General features: G+C 38.2%; 1 protein-coding gene across 1 annotated transcript in view; it reads right to left on the bottom strand.

Moving 5' to 3' along the window:
- NBEA (neurobeachin) overlaps positions 1-20,643 on the bottom strand; it is a gene marked incomplete at its 5' end in the record, with an annotated part of 948,936 nt that overhangs the window by 593,290 nt on the left and 335,003 nt on the right. The window contains one exon of the mRNA XM_081083035.1: positions 3,055-3,182. Within this exon, the coding sequence (XP_080939161.1) occupies positions 3,055-3,182 (128 nt within the window). The remainder of the gene's footprint in view (positions 1-3,054; positions 3,183-20,643) is intronic.

Here is a 20,643-nt window from a genome sequence, read left to right as displayed (position 1 = left end):
ATTATATACCAGAATCTAAGTTAAGCGATGTTAATATAAACAATAAGATTATTTCTATTTACAAGTAAAAATAATTTTATTAATACTGTATAAATATAATGCCACAGGACCACAAAGAGATGGCATTACTTTGGCATAAGAAACCTGAAGCAGGATTCAAAACATGAGAATAATTTGGGGGATAGAAAAAAGGAGAAAGATCCAATGCAGAAGGAAGAGTTGTAGAAAAACAAGGAATATAATGCATCACTTGTTTGCATATTTAAGGAATGTTTTCTACAGCAAGAAGATAGAGATGAGTTAAATCTGAAAAAAAAAATGGTTATGACTAAACTGGGAGGGATACCAAATGATGTTCTGTTATACAGCAGAGGTTTCTAGATTTTTGTATTGTATAAACTGGCAGAAATTTGAAGGACCATATTTTAAGATTGTCAATTTTATATTTTGCCAAATAATGGCATTTAAAAAACAGAACTCAAAACCTAAGACCTACCATTTAATGTCATTTTATTAAGAAAAATCATTTTAATACAAAAAAGAATATGAATAATACATCCATATAATCTTAAAAACAGGACATATAATGATATATTAAAATTAGGTTATATCTTTGGATGCAGAAAGTTACAAAATAAAATTTCATTTTGCCCAGTGAACACAAAGCGAACTTTTAATATGTAACTTGTTCCAATGTTTCATTTTTAGCATAGTCCTTTTTAAAAATCCAAGTGGCATAGTCTAATGCTCTTTCAACTCAATCCAGAGTATTGGAGGTAAACTCAGAGAAGCCCAATAAAAATTATTCTCGATTACCCAGCCATTTCTCTTATCTTCTCTCTGAAGTGCTGGGAAGAAAATAAGAAATAGTCCAGATGTCTGGCCAAGGAAAATTCTGAAAAGGGGGCTACATAAATGGAGTCCTGACTGACAGATATAGAACAATTAAAAAGTTACCTGACAGCAATTCCTTACATTTTAAAGTGTCATAAACTGTCACTTAGGAACCACTAATGTGAGTCTTATAACTTAAAATAAATCCTTCTTTGCTTTGGCTGCTGGGGAACTTGGGGCAGATTTGTGTTCCAGTTTTAATAACAGTATTGGACCCATTACTAGTATTGCTACTTTACTAAATGTGTTCTGTGTTTATTTTAGTATGTCCTTGATAATTATAAATTTCTACTATAAATTTTTCAAAACATTTTAGGAAAAGATACACTTAAATATCTATACTAATAAAAGGGTAATATGCTAATTAGACCGGACGTCCTTCTGGACAAAGCCGCAGCCACGGATGGAGGCTGCTGGTGCTGCGAGGGCTGGGCAGAGGCTCAGGCAGCTGCGGCAGCCAGCAGTGGCAGTGGCAGCGAGGGGGTAATTGGGGCAGTGCCTTCCCCTGATCTGCCAGTCGCCTCCTGCAGAGGGAGGCCAGACTGTGGCTTAGACCCACTCTCCCAGAGGGGAGTGGGCCTAAGCTGTCAGTAGGACATCCCCTGAGGGCTCCTGTACTGTGAGAGGGGCAGGCCAGGCTGAGGGACCCCCCTGCAGTGCACTAATTTTCATGCACTGGGCCTCTAGTAGAAAAATAAGATTTTTAGGGAATAAGGAAACATTTAAGATTTATGTTTTCAATAATGCTTATTCAATTTCTTTCTTATTGTAAAAATAACATGTTGTAGGGTCACTACCCTGACTATTCTGCCTAGAGCACTCTTCTAGTAAGCTATATGACTCACTTCCTTTTAATCTTTGCTCAAATGTAACTTTTACTATTGGCTTATTAAAAATCAATCACCCTTTTTAAAACTGCAATATAACCCTGCCATTTCTATAATCCCAGTCACTAGTGTTGTACTTATACTTTTACATAGCATTTGCCAACTTTCAACATTTTATATGATTTAAATATTTATGCTTAATACTTATTTATTGTCTCTCCTTGCTAGATTATAAACTCCACAATGCAGGGTTATTTGTCTGTTAGCTACTAATATATTCCAAGTACCTAAGATAGCACTTAACCTAGAGCAAGAATGCAATATTTTTTATAAAAAGTGAACAGCCCACATGTGTTCTAAAAGCTTTATATGTACTATATAATTTAATCCTCCCAAGAGTCTTGGTAGGGTGGTGCTATCATTGACAACAATTTATAGAAAGGAACTAAGCCACAAATGGCCAACTTAGTCTCAAAAGGTCATAAAGCTAAGAAAGTGGTGGAATAAGGATTTAAACTCAGCCAGCTAGTAAATATTTCTAATAGAAACAGACTGTGCAAAAGCAGTTGAGAGGATGATAGAAAAGGCATAGGAAACCTATAAAAATAGGAAGTGAAAAGCAAACAAATATATATATATATATATGGCTTCTAAATCCAAAGAATGGCACCTAAAGCAATTATTCTCTCACAGGATCGTTTGCATATTGATTAGCCCCTTCTGAATTTCATGACTATTTAGAAAACAAAGCTTTTTTAAATAAATAAGGCTCCATACAACTTTCTTTCAAAGCTACTCTCCTATTACAAGTGCATTAAATCTTCACAAGAGTTAATTTACCTTTTTTGCCTTCTTATTCCGTTTAAGCTGCTACTGAGTAAAAGACAACAGCTTCATCAATTCCCAGTTAAGTATTTTTTACATTTTCTCAGTTAAAGATTCTCATATAACAAATGCTATGTGAATCAAAAAAGGGCTCTTGAAGAAGCCTGGCTCTTTGAAGGAAATTTTAGAGATCCTTGCTTAGTAAACACAGCCTCCTAATGAAGGATATACAGCAGCCCTGTAGATTAGGATCATAAGAACCAGAGAGTCCCATCCAACTTTTTCAAAGTTCTTCATTCTGTTATGAGCTGTACAATAAGACTGACTGTGCAAATATGTTATTTAAAAAATGAACAAGAAGAAATCATACGTAATATCTTATTAGCATTTGTGGAAGCAATGTCTTTATATTCGACAGTAAATTTTCCTCCAGAAGTACAAATTATGTCATGATTAATAGAAACATTATAGGAAACTAAAATAATTAGATTAGAGAGAGAAAGCATACCTTCTATCAATAGCTCTTGTCCATGACTGCCAAGAAGTGTACGAGATAGGAATGGGGCAAAGTCTACAAAAATTTCACGAAGAAGAGGAGCAACTTTTTCTAAAGCTCTTTCAAGTTTTGCAGTGATGCTGTTGAAATTAAGACATAAAGACTAGTAAATATAATTCAAAATAAAAAATAAAATAAACTTTACTTCTAAATTAAAACCTTTGAAATTAATAAAAGTTCAATCTAATCCACCAAATAATGTGTAGAAGGGACACGGTAAAATTTCACATCAGTCATAAGGCTACTCCAAAGACTGCAGCTAAATTAGAATGACTATATGGAGAAAAGGATTTAGGGTTCTGTAACCTTTGAGGGCCACAAAATCTATTCATAGTTCTAGAAGCTTTAAGAAAAAAAGTTCTCCACATATCTTTTTTGTTTATCATTCTATCCCTAAAAGAAAACAGTTTTCAACACTTACTACATGGATCACTGTGCCAATTACAAAGAATTAACTCTTGATCTAAAAAAATTCCCTGAAAATTCCCTCAAAAGCTAAACAAATAAGGGAATAATTGGAACTCAGTGTTATACAATTGAATTGCTTTGCTAAAGTAGGCATGCTCCATTTTATAAGCCCACTTAGTTGTATTTACCAAACTCAGTTCTCAAGCTTAATTTGTTCCAGAAGTCTGTTTGAGAAGCAATTTGTTCAAAAACCGAATCATTTTTTCCCATTAGAAATAATGTAAATTGAATAAATTCATCCAAGATCCCCAAATGATTCCGTTTTAACCTTCCTTATACATAGTACATGTCTAATGTACTGTTTAATTTATAAACACACACTTCTTTTCTTTAATTTATTGACCCACCCCCTACTAGCCTTAAAGGAATCACTTTCAGCACTCCTTTCAGGGTGTCTTTCTGGAGGTCAGTATGCAGCATCTTCACTTTTTCACATATCACTGCTCTGAAATGTTGTCACCAGCTAACTGCTTTTTACTTATCCAAATCAACAAGTTTTTCTACCTCTTCAATTGCCTGTGATCATTGTTTCTCTCACATCTTTAGCAATATCAGCACTCTTGATGGCCTATTTATGTTTTAAAATTGTGCTAAGCATCCATTTGGCTAGCAACAAAAGCAAAAAAGAAATACACACACAACAACAACAACAACAACTACAGAAAAAAAATATTCACAGCACAATATCCTGAGATGTTAACAAGAGAAGTTTAGAAATAAACTGACTCTCATTCTCCTTTGTTTGTGGTGTGAAAAATTCCCTTTGTCACGCTGATGTATCTGCATGAAAGGGTTGTCAGGTCCAGTTCAAGTTTGGATCAACAACCAAGACATTATTTTCATGAACAACTTGGTCAAGAACCAAATTGTTTGACATAGGAGACTTTCAAGAATGAAGGTTTAACTGTATATTGTTCACTATTAAGTTTTCAGTTATATGACCTTACATAAGCACCGTTTGATATTCTTAAAAACACCTTTAGTGTATGCAAAAAGAAGAAAAAAAAACATGAAAAAAATAATAATGCTCAGGCAAATACAAAAAGTGTTTTGGAATAAGACTGCTTAGCCTGGAATGCTGGTTCTATCATATGGGTACCTAGATGATCTTGGGACATTAGACTTCCTACGCCTGAAAAAATGAAAATGATCATAGTCACTAATAGTGAGGATTAAATGAGCTAAGGCATGTAAAGTACATAGAAAAAGTACCTGGACACAGTGAGAGATCAACAGTAGTAGCTCTTCTAAGAGCTATGTTAATTAAAAAAACACATATATTTACTCTTACAAAATGTGACTCTGATGTATTTTAAAAATTCAATTTAATAATATTAGATGACCACTCCTTTCATCCACACAAAAAAACATGTATAATAAGGAATTAAACAATGTTCCAAATAATAAAAGTTCTGCCATAATGCTAAGTAACTTATTTTTTTATGCATGAGGAAAACATAAGGACAAAAAGTTAATTAATCATAGAATAATTTGCAACATATTACTAATATTTGAAACTAAACTATTTCATCTTTTTTTAAAGCAATTAAATGATTAGGGATTAGGAAATAATCAGAATGCCTTCTTTCTTACTTTCAAAAAAGCATGATCTGAATCCTTTGTGTACACACAGCCTTACCATTACTTCTATTTGACTTTATCTCATCTTATCTGAGTGGACAGCCTTAGAGAAAGGAGAACTCAGAGAAAGAAGAACTCAGAGAGGAAACTTAGATTTAAGTATTTGCACAAATACTTAAAGACAATATTCTGAAGGAAGAGCTACTCTGTTATTCCTGAAGCAAGCACCTACATTAAGGCCATGATTCTCAAATGTTAGTGTAGATCAGAATCATCTACAAGGCTTGTTTAAACACAGAGTCCTAGAACCCTACCCCCAGAGTTCCTGATTCAGCAGGTCTGGGTGTACTGTGAGAATATGCACTTGTAACAAATTCTCAGGTGGTCTAAAACTGCTAATCTAGGAAACACGCTTTGAGAAGAACTGTTTTAATGAAAATATTTACTATTAGTAAGTTGTAATAAAACAGCAAAGGAAAGGCTACCCAAAGTCATAGAATACTCATGTTATTTCTGACTTTTAGTGAATGTAGATATAAATTCTTTTTTGGATCTACTACTTCTTTGATTCCTTTTCACTCTCCAGGACCATTTCCTACAATTCTTCCCAGCTAAAGGGATCCCCTCTACTAAGGCAATGTAAGGAAGAAAAGTAAGAATGAACCTATGAAAAGGAGAAAAATCTATATGTAATTATTCTTGATTGTTTCTGCAGCTGAATTCTGAGTGAAGTATGAATATTTATTTTCATTTAAGATTCACTAATGAAAATAAAATTACTTTAGAAAAATTCTAGATTTATACAGGTTCACATCACAGTTATACTGTTGGATTGTAGTATGCTGTTATTCAATTACATCCAGGAACATTGATTTCCCCGATTTAAAACTTTTTTTCCATATTTTCCAGGTTTATGTATGATTTAGAGACTTCAAAATTGCAAAAATACTGTTCTTGGTGATTAAGTTAAATATCAAATGGAAACTAATCAAAACAACTAAGTACATGTGTGTGTGTAAATAGCATGTATGGATAAAAACAGGCATCTCTCAGAGAGTGAATCCCTATAATAAGATTTTTTGCAACTATTTTCTTATAATATTTAATAGAATATTAAGTTATGTTTATACATATTATCTGCAATCATAATTTTTATTTTCTTTTTTAAATTTATTTTTATTTTTATTTGTTATTGCTTAAAGTATTACAAAGGGTATTACATATATTTATTTTCTAATAGTGGACAAACAATAACATTTTACCCACCAAGAGGTCAAATATTTTAAGCACAAAAAGTCATTATCAAGCAAATTTCTCCATCCATGCAGAGAAGTCTCATTACCACTTCTCACAGAGAAGAATATGGGCAGGTTTCTGGTGGTGTTGTTAATACTTATAAATTCCTCACAATGTATTTTAAAGGAAAGTAAATACTGTATTTATCTTTACATAACTTAAATTCCTAAAGGAAATGGTATAAACATAAATCTCAGCTTTATACCCAACTCTATCACCTAGCAAATAACCCCCAATTATTAAAAAAACAACATTGTGCCTATAGTGTTATTTCAATTCTCATCTAAGAAGAACGTAATAAAAACTCCTTTTTCCCAATTGCAAAGCATACATGAAAAACTTATCTGTTAACATGTAATAAAAGTTTTTTAAAAAAATTGAAGAAGGGAATACTCCTTGGCCTTGTATCCTATACAAATAAATGAATTAATCACTTCATTTTTAGTATAATTTTTACTTTAAAAATAGAAATAATACTTAATCATCAGAAAACAATAACAACAAGGTTCTGTAAAAAATTCTTTTGTAAGAAAAATTAGTACAGCTTAGGAAAAAGACTAAGTAGTAACTTTTCCGTTTTATTTGAAAGTTTATTTTCATTTATTAAAAGAATAACAACATTAATTCAGCCCGCCTGGTGTTTCTCAGTGGTTGAGTGTCAACCCAAAGAGGTCACCAGTTCGATTCTAGGCCAGGGCACATGCCAGTATAGTGGACTCAATCCCCAGTAGGAGGTATGTAGGAGGCAGCCCTTAGATGTTTCTCTCTCATGGATGTTTCTATCTCTCTCCTTTTCCCTTCCTCTCTCTGAAATCAATAAAAACATATTTTAAAAAACAACATTCAGTCTCAGACATTTTATACACAGAAATAATACATGGGTGCACTAGATGGGGAGTTTCCTCTACACAGTCTTGAGTGAGGTTTATAATCTTAACACTTTAGGAAGTTCTTAATGTTTGGGACAGTACTTCAGCCCTAAACATAAAATTTGTCAACTCTAGGCTGAATGCATTCTCTCAAGCTATCCATTTATCTTTCTCACTCTATATTTTTCCCTTCTCTTCAGTGACACTAACTATGATTGTGATGTTATTTTGACTTTGGCTATTTTTATTTTCTTTTTTAAAGTATATTTTTATTGATTTCAGAGAGGAAGGGAGAGGGAGAGAGAAATAGAAACATCAATGATGAGTGAGAACCATTGATTGGCTGCCTCCTACACACCCCCGGGATTGAACCCACAACCTGGGCATGTGCCCTCGACTAGAATCAAACACAGACCCTTCAGTACACAGGCCAATGCTCTATCCATTGAGCCAAACCAGCTAGGGCTGGCTATTTTTCTTGACAGTAAAAGCAAACTCTTTTAAGAAAGAGAATTACTGATTTCCATGAAGAAAATTGCCATTACAACATGAGAAATTTATCAAGTACTCTAACAAATTTACCAACTATAGGAAAACAAAACATTCAAAGCAAATATTAATGTTTTAAATGAAATTCTATAGATCCAATGCCTGGATTAAAACAATATGACTTAAAACATAACATTTTATTATTATGGTTTAAAAAAACACAATTATATATTGGTCTTTACCTGTATTAGGAAAATCTCATTTACAGAGATTTATAGATTTTAAGAAATTTATTTGACTAAAGATTTAATTAACTTATGAGAGAAATAATGTTATGAAAACCCATGGCTGCAATTATTATCAAATCTTACCAAATTTAACTGACCTGGAGACATATCCAAGGCCAAGGTGATTATAAATACATGAATCAGCAGACTAAAAGTAAGATTTGCCAGGCCGGCGAGACTCAGTGGTTGAGCATCAACCTATGAACTAGGACAGTGATGGCGAACCTTTTGAGCTCGGCGTGTCAGCATTTTGAAAAACCCTAACTTAACTCTGGTGCTGTGTCACATATAGAAATTTTTTGATATTTGCAACCATAGTAAAACAAAGACTTATATTTTTGATATTTATTTTATACTAGAGGCCCGGTGCACAAAAACTTGTGCACTCGGTGGGGAGAGGGGGTCCCTCAGCCTGGCCTGTGCCCTCTCCCATTCTGGGACTTCTCGGGAGATACTGACCTGCTGGCTTAGGCCTGCTCCCGGGTGGCAGAGGGCAGGCCCAATCCCTAGGTGCAGCCCCTGGTCGGACTCAGAGCAGGGCCGATTGCAGAGTTGGGGCGCCGACCCTGTCATGCACAGAGCAGGGCGGATCGGGAGGTTGCGATGCCACAGCTAGTCATGCTCAGGTTATGGCCAATGGGGGGGTTGGGGCACCGCCCCCTGTCACACTTAAGGCAGGGTCGATAGGGAAGTTGCGGTGCCACCCTCTGTCACGCACAGAGCAGGGCCGATCAGGGTATTGAGGAGCTACCCCCTGTCATGCAGAGAGTAGGGCCAATAGGGGAGTTGGGGCACTGCCCCCTGTCACACACAGAGCAGGGCGGATCAGGGGGTTGGGGCGCTGCCCCCTGTCATGCAAAGAGCAGGGCCCATCAGGGGGGTTGGGGCTCCATACCCTGTCACACACAGAGCAGGGCCGATCAGGGGGTTGAGGAGTTCCCCCCTGTCACGCACAGAGCAGGGCCCATCAGGGGGGTTGGGGCACCGCCCCCTGTCACACACAGAGCAGGGCGGATCAGGGGGTTGGGGCGCCGCCCTCTATCACCCACAGAACAGGGCTGATCAGGGGGTTGGGACACTGCACCCTGTCACACACAGAGCAGGGCCGATCAGGGGGTTAGGGCGCTGCACCCTGTCACACAGAGAGCCGCAGGGCGATCAGGGGGTTGGTGAGCTCCCCCCTATCAGGCACAGAGCAGGGCTGATCAGGGGGTTGGGGCGCTGCACCCTGTCACGCTGATCCCGGTGCCGGGAGGCCTCGCGGCTCCGCTGATCATGGTGCCAGGAGGCATATTACCCTTTTACTATATAGAATAGAGGCCTGGTGCATGGGTGGGGGCTGGGTGGTTTGCCCTGAAGGGTGTCCTGGATCAGGGTGGGAGTCCCCACTGGGGTGCCTGGCCAGTCTGGCTGAGGGGCTGAGGGCCGTTTTCAGGCTGACAGGTGACTGAAGCTCCCAACCGCTCCTTTTTTTCTTTTTTTTTATTATGGGCCAGCTTTAGCTCTGAGGCCTCTGCTGCTGAAAGCCTTTGTTTACTGTCTGTATTTGATACAATGTTGCGGTCCGGCTGGCTGAAGCCCGGCTGAGTAAAGCAGGTTTCTGGGGTTTTGTTTAGCTTCTATATTAGCAACATAGTGGCTTAGAGTTGCAGCTGAGAGGCCGGCAAGTCAGGCGGGGAACGTTGGGAGTCCTCCATCACTGAAGCAAGCAAGCCTCCCTGTTCACATCAGCTGCCTGGCTGCCGGCCGCCATCTTGGCTGGCAGTTAATTTGCATATCTCCCTGATTAGCCAATGGGAAGGGTAGCAGAGTGACACCAATTTGCATGTTTTTCTTTTATTAGGGTAGATATTTAAATGCCATTTAACAAAGAAAAATCAACCAAAAAAATGAGTTCGTGTGTCACCTCTGACACGCGTGTCATAGCTTTGCCATCACTAAACTAGGAGGTCACAGCTTGATTCCCAGTCAGGGCATATACCCAGGCTGTGGGCTCAATCTCCAGTGTGGGGCATGCAGGAGGCAACTAATTAATAATTCTCTCTCACCATTGATGTTTCTATCTCTCTCTCCACATTTCCCTCTGAAATCAATAAAAATATATTTTTTAAAAAAGTAAGATTTATGTCATTTTCTAAAGTCTGCTTTCACAAGTGTTGATTATTTTCAAATGTTATGTCTTATAATTCTAGAAAAACATAATAATTCTACTTTTACTTAGGATATTGCTTTCATTGTGAATTGCATTTTAATAAGCAACCTTATGTTTTACCATTTCACAATGTTACAATTTTTATTTATTTTTGATTTTAATTTTTTGTATTCTCATAGACCCTTAGCATACTGTCAAAATATAATAAATAATTAATAGATTAATTTGGTATGTTCAAGTTCTTAAATTTTGTCATTCATTTTTTAAATCATACAAAACAATTGATGTATATAAAAATACAATCTAGAATGAAGATGAGTAATCATGTACCCTTAAGCAATGTACCTAAAAGATAAGGCTCAGATATAAAGAAAATTATTACATTCCTGAAATCCACAGATTTTATTAATCAAATTCTCCTATGTAACTTAGGGAATGCAGGCAGAGGTAAGTGAACTGATTTGTCTAAGTAAGACTGATTCAAAGAAAATATTAGGAGAGTATTAATGACAGCAAAACCATATACTGTAAGGTTAAATTGTTAATCCGTTATCCTATATAATAAAGAGGTAATATGCAAATTAACCCTCACACCCTCACAAGATGGCTGCCTACGACCAGGCCGGCAGAGGGGTTAGTGAGGGACGACCAAATGACTGAACAGCAGGCTGCGTGGGGCGACCAGGCCAGTGGTGGGGCCGTGAGGGGTGACCAGGCTGGTGGGGGGGAGGCAGTTGGGGGTGACCAGGCCAGCAGGAGGGGCAGTTGAGAGCAACTAGGCCAACAAGGGGGCAGTTAGGGGTGAACAGGCAGGCAGGCAAGTGAGCAATTGGGAGCGAGCAGTCCAGGATTGTGAGAGGGATGTCCGACTGCTGGTTTAGGTCTGATCGGATCGGGCCTAAACCGGCAGCTGGACATCCCCCAAGGGGTTCCGGATTGGAGAGGGTGCAGGCTGGGCTGAGGGGACCTCCCCACCCCCACCCTGTGCATGAATTTTGTGCACCGGGCCTCTAGTATATTATAACTAGTAATGGAAAAACACTGACTTTAAATATTTTGTTCATAGTTCACTAAACTTCTAGTATGAAACACAGACATACTAGATAGCAGATGAATAAAGTGCATCCTACATATCAAATCTGTGACACTAGATCCTACTAATAAACAATTTCTTTAAACTATAACTTTTTACAGCCACTAAGCAAAACATGAAGCTAAAAATTATCTTGCTTATTTTATTTCCCCATGGTCTTTTAAATTAAAAACTGACATTTCTCCTCATTCTTTCTTAACAGAATCATATACATTTTCAAGTGTATGATGTACTGGTTAAGAAGTAGATAAAATTACAAAAGACTAAGAAATTAAGCCTAACTAGAATTCTCAGTATGGGAGTTTGCTCTTTTATATGGTAAACTATAAACTAAATTTAAAATACACATTTTTCAGGTTTCAAGAAATGTAATGCTGGGATGTCTTTAGATAATTAAAAAAGTTTGTTTGGAGCACATTTTTGAAAACTGCTAATTGCATGTTTTGTACGAAGAAAGAAAATGAAAAACTGAAATGGAAAAAAAAATCTCTCCTTTCTAGTCAACTAGAAAATAAAATGACATAAAAATTAACTGTAATGAAATAAAAACATAAGGTCAAGAATATATGTCAATTTGAGCAAAAAAGGAAAGAAAAGAAAAGGAGAGGAAAGAAAAGAAAAGAAAAAAGAAAAGAAAAAAAGAAAAGAGAGAACTCATGGAGATGGACAACAGTGTGGTAATTGTAGCAGGGGGAGTTGGTGGGGAGGAAGTGAAGAGGGCATAGAGGGGATAAAGAATACATGTGATTTAACTGAGACGAAACAACAAACTTAGTAATATAAAGAAGGCTGTGTTTAAATAAGTTATATAAAATTTGAAAAACTAAAACTTTTCCTACTAAAAAATTGTAATATAAAAAATGTCAATGTATTAGATACTATAAAGCAGCGGTTCTCAACCTGTGGGTCGCGACCCCTTTGGGGGTCGAATGACCCTTTCACAGGGGTCACCTACATACATCCTGCATATCAGATATTTGCAGTACGAGTCATAACAGTAGCAAAATTACAGTTATGAAGTAGCAATGAAAATAATTTTATGGTTGGGGTCACCACAACATGAGGAACTGTATTAAAGGGTCGCGGCATTAGAAAGGTTGAGAACCACTGCTATAGAGGATCATCAAAAACCCCCTTTAGGATAGAGACGCTCATTTTCTGGAAAGTTCAAAGGAGAATTACTGGGTTATGGCTCACAGCTGAATTCCTCCCCAGAAAGAACCTGTCTCACCCAAAGTTATGTCCCCTCATCAGGAACAGGAGCAATCTGCATTCAAACACTAGTCATTTAGGGATCAAAAATGCTTGGTCCTTTGACTCATTTGAGGACATCTCTCAGAGCCAATCCACTTTCAGAGCTTTCCCATGGGGCCTGGGGTCTCCCTTATAATAGCATCACTTTTCTTCCTGACCAATCCTCTCTTCCCACTTCATTATAGGTGGTGTGATCAAAAACAATCCCACACCCATCCAATGTGGTGCAATGGTTGAGCATTGATTGACCCATGAACCAGGAGGTCATAATCCGATTCCTGATCAGAGCACATGCCTGGGTTGCAGGCTTGATTCCAATTGGGGGCATGTAGGTGACAGCCAATCAATGATTTTCTCTCATTATTGATGTTTCTATCTCCCTCTCCCTCTCCTCTCTCTGAAATCAATAAAACACACAACACACACACACACACACACACACACACATTTATTTATTTAAAAAAAAAATTCCACAGTAAATCACCTGTATTCATTGCTCTATCTACAAATTTGTGACCTGGGGTAGCAGGCAGTTAATGAGTGTTTTTTAGTATAGTTCTTGGTTTACATAATATTTTTTGAAAATACAAATTGGAAAGTCATTGATTAGGAATATGAAGTTTTAAAGAGAAATAGAGAATTTCCATTTTGCTTGTAGGAAGCTGTAAAGGGTCATTCCCACATTAATTACAAGAGAAAGCCAGATAATCTACAGAAGTATAAGAGAGCTGAGGTTGCAGGCCAAACAACCAGCCTTAAAATCTGAAGGAAGACAGGAGCCTCCAAGGAGACATGGGAGAGACACAAGAACTTGTTTCCTTGGGGCAGAGCACACGAAGAAGAAATACTGGATAGCATATAAGCTGGTAAGAAACAGATGAAGAAATAAAAGAAGGAAACAGATAAAGTTTTTAATAAATTGCTGAACTCCAAATGTGAGCTAATGTGAGAGAATAAAACCTTCAGAGGGGCAGACACTAAGTCTGCAGTAATTTGCAGGCTCTTCTACATAGCCCTCACCATTACTCATGATGAAGCCCAGAACAGCATGGAAGACTGAGGAACTCCATTCAGAGCTGCAGGAGAAGGGAGGGAAGCAGTAACTACTGCAGAAAAGACACAAAGCCCAGCTTAGACCCCCCTTCTCTGTATCCTCTATGAAACAAACTCTTTTACATCTTAGAAAAGGATATAAAGCCTTTCACTTTCAGCTTACAGGAGGAAGCCTAGTGCAGCTGGAGAACGAGAACAGAAAAACCCTCTGCTCTGGAAATGGGTAGGTTTTTATCTTAAGTCCTGATATTTAAATATTCTCCAACTACTTGGGAATCAGCAGGAAGAGTAGGAAAGCCCTATTTCCAAGACCCAGAGCAGCACCTGCCTAAAAAGAAGTCTGAACCAGAAGAACAGAAAACAAGCTCATGTCCCCCAAACACCAGGCTTACAAGTATCCAATAACAAATAATAGAAGGATACTGTTGCAGAAGCAGCCATAGCATAGAGAGCTTCTTTGAAGTATAGGATCAAAGGGAAGCCTAAAGATGAAGGTAAAATAGGAGCACCTAGTAAAACATTCTGACAAACCAGCCCCTAGAGCAGTGATGGCGAACCTATGACACGCGTGTCAGAGGTGACACATGAACTCATTTTTTTGGTTGATTTTTCTTTGTTAAATGGCATTTAAATATATAAAATAAATATAAAAAATATGTCTTTGTTTTACTATGGTTGCAAATATCAAAACATTTCTATATGTGACACGGCACCAGGGTTTTTCAAAATGCTGACACGCCGAGCTCAAAAGGTTCGCCGTCACTGCCCTAGAGTAACACAAGGAAAAGGAAAGGGAATTAAAACACTGAGAGTAACTAAAACAAGAAAACACAAACCTCCCTCAACTTCTGACTAGAATGTCTTAAATCTCAATATTAAAGGCCTAGCGTAACACGAGTTGGGCCCATTTCCAGCATAAATATTAGGAATGTCAGTCACTACTGTCCCATATATAATGTCCATTTGTCATTCAAAAAATATAAGACATACAAAGAAGAAAAATCAATGTAATCAGAATCATAAACCAACAGAATCAGACCACAGATAAACCAGATTTTGGAACTATCAGACAAAGAATTTAAAATAACTATAATTAACATTTTAAGAGTTAATTAATAGTTGAAAAGATAGTCAACTTGCATAAACAGATGGGGAATTTCAGCACAAAGTAAGAAACTGTAAAAAACACACCAAGCTACCAATTAAAAATACACTAAAAAAGACAATAAGGTCTTCAATGGACTTATCAGTAGACTTCATAGCACTAAGGAAACAATCAGTGAATTAGAAAATAGTCCAAAAAAAAGACATATTAAACAAATAGAGATTAACCTGACTAGTGTGTCTCAGTGGTTGAGTGTCAACCTATGAACCAAGAGGTCCCTGGTTTGATTCCCTGCCGGGCACATGCCCAGGTTGTCCACTTGATCCCCAGTAGGAGGCATGAGGAGGCAGCGGACTGATGCTTCTCTCTCATCGATGTTTCTATCTATCCCTCTCCCTTCCTCTCTCTAAAATCAATTAAAAAGCACACATTAAAACAAATAGAGGTTAACCAAAGAACTTATCTATAATAATAAAAACCGTAATATGCTAATTAGACTGGACAGCTGAACGACCTTCAGGACGTCCTCCTGGACAACCTTCCAGACGACCATGTTATGATACCCACTGGTGCCAGGCCAGTCAAGGCAGGTGATATGCGATTGATTGGGGGCCTGCCATCGCCCCATGATTGCCCTGCAGAGGGAGGCCCAGGCCACCGGCCGGCGGGGCAATCGATCAATTGGGGAAGCTCTGTGATCACCCAAAGAGAAAGGCCCAGGCCACTGACCAGCGGGCTGCGGTAGGTGGGCAGGGCCTCCCTCTATGGGGTGTGATCGATCGCATGATCGCCCTGCAGAGGGAGACCCAGGCTGCCGGCTGGCAGGGCAATCAATCAATGGGAGGTTGGGGGGGCGGTCCACAATCACTCCATGGGTGCGGCAAGTGGGTGGGTCCTCCCTCTGTGGGGGTGATCCATCACAGAGCCCTGGCCAGGTAGGCAGGGCCTCCTCTTTGGGGTGATTGATCACGAGACTCCCGGACTATGAGAGGGCACAGGCTGGGCTGAGGGACACCACCCCAGTCCACAAATTATATATACCAGTATTCATACCCCATGGACACAAATAATAGTGTGGTGAGGGCCTGGGGTAGAGCAGGGGCTGAGTAGAGGGGGATTAGGTATGGGGGGGTGGGGCGGGCAGATGGGGGACATCTATAATACTGTCAACAATAAAAAAAAATTTTAAAAAGAGGAAAATATATGTATATATAATGAGACAGGGAGAGGTAGAGGGTAAGTGTATGCAAAAGCTACAGAACAGTATAAAATAGACCTATATTAATTTTTTAGAATCCCAAAGATGACCATACTATGAACCCTGGAACTTGTGAATAGGCTATGATAATTGATGAAAGGGACTTTGCAAATGAAAATCAGGTTATGTAATTTAAGATAGGGAGATTATCTGGTATTATGTACGTAGGCACAATCAAATCACAGGAACCCTAAAAAGCACAAAACTCTATGGGTGGAGTTGGAGAGTTGTGACAGTGGAGGAAGGCAGAAAAGGTGTATCAGCAAGGGAAGTCAGAGAGACCCTAAGTATGAAAAGAATGTGATACATTGTCACTGGTTCTGAGTGTGAGGACTGGAAAAGAGACCCCAGGAGCTAAGGGCCACTGCAGACTGACAGTCAACAAAGAATTTCAATCATAAGTTCTTTAGTTGTGTGAAACTGAATTCTGCCAAAAACCTGAATGAACCTGATTAACTTCTACAGCCTCAAACAAGGAATGAAATAAGGAACACAAAAATCAGAATTTTAGCCCAGTGTGACCTCTGTTGTACTTTTAAGCAACAGAACATTGCATAACAAATGGGTATTGTTTTAAGCTGCAAAATGTGTGGCAAATTATTATGGTAGCAGTAAAAAACTAATACAAGGAAAGAGAAGATATAGAAGAAAAAATGTGAAGAGATAATGAATGAGAATTTTCCAAAAATGATAAAGGCCCTTACACTGTGAATTCAAAAATCAAACACACACAAAAACAAGCATAATAAAAATTAATTAATAATACAGATTTGTCATAATAAACTGTTGAAGCCCAAATATAGAGTGAAACATCAAGAAAGCTATCAGAAAATAAAGACAGATTATAAAAAGGAACAATGGTAAGGATGATATTCTCATTAGAAACTATGCAGGCCAGAAGACAATGAAATAAAATCTATTTCATAAAAATGTCAGCACAGAAGGCAGGTCCAGAATGACAAAGTAGGAAGACACTGCTCATCCCCCTCCCAAGAACACAACGAATGTACATATATATTTAGAGCAATTCCAACTGCGAGACAACTGAACAGCTTCTGCACAGCTAACAAGAGAGAAAGACTATAGAGAAGGTTGGGGAGCCACAGGAGCTACCGGGGAGGTGAAGAAACTATCCAGACCAGAGGAACTAGTGAGCATCACTGTTTACATTTCCCCTGCACTTGGATAGTGGGTGGAAGCTCTATCCAGTTCTCTGGCTGACCTGCAGGACTACTGTAGCATGTCCCCATCCACCTCTCTCAGAACTAGTAGGGTACCATAGCTCCTGAACAAGGGATGTGCCCTGGCTGGGATATCAGATATTTACATTATGATTCATAACAGTAACAAAGAAACAGAATTTCCGGAGGATGAGGCCCAGAAATCAGGATTTTAAAAAGATTCCCAGGTGATTCTAATGTGCAGCCAAGGTTGAGAACCACTGCTTTAGATCAAAAGACACATACAGACTGAAAGTGAAGGAATGAATAAAGATAGTCCATGCGAAAAGAAATGAAAAGAAATCTGAGGTAGCAATACTCATATCAGATAAAATAGACTTTAAAACAAAGAATCTAAAAAAGAAACAAAAAGGACATCGTATAATAATAAAGGAGTCAATCCAAGAAAAGGATATAAAAATTGTAAATATCTATGTACCCAAAAGGAACAGAAAAAGAACAAACAAAACCCAAAGTAAGTAGAGGTAAAGAAATAATAAATATCAGAGTAAAAGAATGAAATAGAAATTTAAAAAACATTAGAAAAAATCATTGAAACTAAGAGCTGGTTCTTTGGAAGGATAAATAAAATTAACAATTCACATCAAGAAAAAGAAAAAGGGCCAAAATAAATAAAATCAGAAATGTAAATGAAGATATTACAACTTACACCACAGAAATATAAAAGATAGTTAAAGAATATTATGAATAATTATATGTCAACAAATTTGACAATCTAGAAGAAATGGATAAATTTCTAGAAATATACATCTTTCCAAGACTAAAGCAGGAAGAAACAGAGAATCAGAGCACACTGATTACTTGCAATAAATTGAAACAGTAATAAAAAATAACTCTGAAAAATAAAAGCTTAAGACCCAGCAGATTCATATGGGAATTCTACCAGACATTTGAAGACAAATTAATACCTGTCCTCAAACTATTCAAAAAAATTGGTGAGGAAGAAAAACTTCCCAAATAATCCTAGGAAGCCAGCATTACCCTGACACCAAAACCAGACAAGAATACCACAAATAAAGAAAATTAAGGATCAATATATCTGATGAACAGATATGTAAAAATCTTCAACAAAATACTAATAAGTTAAATTCAGCACTATATTAAAAATATATATACACGAAGATCAAATGAGATGTATATCAAAGATACAAGGGTGGTTCAATATTCACAAAATAATATGATTCGCTGCATAAACATAACCAAGTATAAAAATCATATGATCATCTTAATAGATGCAGACAAATCATTTGACAAAATTCAACATCCTTTTATGATTAGAAAAAAAACCCAAAACCTGTTCAAAAGTGGTTATACAGGAACTTACTTTAATATGACAAACTCACAGCTAACATCATACTCAATGGTGAAAAACTGAAAGCTTTTCATCTAAGATCAGGAACAAGATAAGAATGTCCACTCTCACCACTATTATTAAATACTAGAGGCCCAGTGCACAAAATTCATGCGGGGGGGGGGTGGTGTCCCTCAGTCCAGCCTGCACCCTCTCCAATCTGGGACCCCTTGGGGGTGTCCAACTGCCCTCTTGAAATCCAGAACTGCTGGCTCCTAACTGCTCACCTGTCTGCCTGCCTGATCTCCCCTTTGTCTGCCTGACGGCCCCTAACCTTTCTGCCTGCTGGCCTGATCACCCCTAACTGCCCTCCCCTGCTGGCCTGATAGCCCCTAACTGTCTCTGCCTTGGCCCCCGCCATCATGGCTTTGTCTGGGAGGATGTCCAAAAGGATGTCTGCAATATGTCCAGTCTAATTAGCATATTACCCTTTTATTAGTATAGAGGCCCTGTGCACGAAAATTCGTGCATTTGGGGGGATCCCTCAGCCATGCCTGCACCCTCTCGCCCCTCAAGGGATGTCCAACTACCAGCTTAGGCCTGCTCCCTGCAGTCGGACAGCCTTAGTGCTGCCGCGGAAGCGGGAGAGGCTCCAACTACCTCTGCTTTGCTCACAGCCATGAGCCCAGCTTGTGGCTGAGCAGAGCTCCCCCATGGGAGCACACAGACAACCAGGGGGCAGTTCCTGCATTGAGCATCTGTCCCCTGGTGGTCAGTGTGTGTCATAGTGACCAGTCACTCCCAGTCATTCTGCTGTTAGGGTCAATTTGCATAATACCCTTTTACTATATAGGACTAGAGGCCCGGTGCACAGGGCAGGGTGTCTCTCAACCTGGCCTGCACCCTCTCACAATCCGGGACCACTGGCTCCTAAACACTCACCTGTCTGCCTGCCTGATCGCCCTTAACCCCTTTGCCTGCCTGTCTGATCACCCCTAACCGCTCGCCTGCCTGCCTGATCGCCCCTAACTGCTCACCTGCCTGCCTGATTGCCCCTAATTGCTCACCTGCCTGCCTGATTGCCCCTAACTGCCTCTGCCTCAGCCCTCGCCACTGTGGCTTCATCCAGAAGGACATCTGAATGACATCCAGAAGGTTGTTCGGCTGTCCAATCTAATTAGTATACTACGGTTTTATTACTATAGATAGTTTTGGAACATAGCCACAGTAATCAGAAGAAAAAAAAAAGGCATCCAAATTAGAAGGGTTCTTAAGAAAAACTGTCAATATTAGCAGATGGCATGGTACTATATATGAAAAACAGTAAACAACCCACCAAGGAATTAACATAATATATGAACTCAGTAAAATAACAGGATATAAAATTAATGTGAAGAAATCCATTACATTTCCATATAGTAATAAGAACCAATCAGAAAGAGAAATTATGAAAACAATGCCATCTGCAATTGTATCAAAAAGAATAAAACACCTAGGAATAAATTTAATTAAGGAAGTGAAAAACCTGTACTCTGAAAACTATAAAAAAGAAACTAAGAGGACACAAATAAATGGAAGGATATACCATGGGGTGTATGGGTTAACAGGGATCATGGACTAAAAGGATTAATATTATTAAAATGACCATCCTATCAAAATCAACCTACAGATTAAATGCAATCCCTATCAAAATACCAATGCCATTCTTTTCAGAACTAGGACAAATAATCCAAAATTTATGGAATAACAAAAGACCACAAATAGCTTAAGTGATCTTAAGAAAGAAGAACAAAGCCAGAGGGTCCACACTCCCTGATTTCAAACTATACTACAAAGCTATAATAATCAAAACAATATGATGCTTGCAAAAAAATGGACACAAAGAACAATGGAACAGAATTAGAGAGCCCAGAAATAAACTCTTGCTTCTATGGTCAATTAATCTATAAAAAAAGAATGAAAAATTATATTAAGGGGAAATTACAGTCTCTTCAATAAATGGTACTGGGAAAACTGGACAGATATATGCAAGAAAATGAAACTGGACCACATTCTTACACTATGTATAAAAGTAAAGTGAGTACTGATTAAAGACTTAAATGGA

The sequence above is a fragment of the Myotis nattereri genome, assembly GCF_964212035.1.
Source record: "Myotis nattereri genome assembly, chromosome: 2".
Taxonomy (NCBI): Eukaryota; Metazoa; Chordata; class Mammalia; order Chiroptera; family Vespertilionidae; genus Myotis; species Myotis nattereri.
This window is presented reverse-complemented; position numbering and strand designations above follow the sequence as displayed.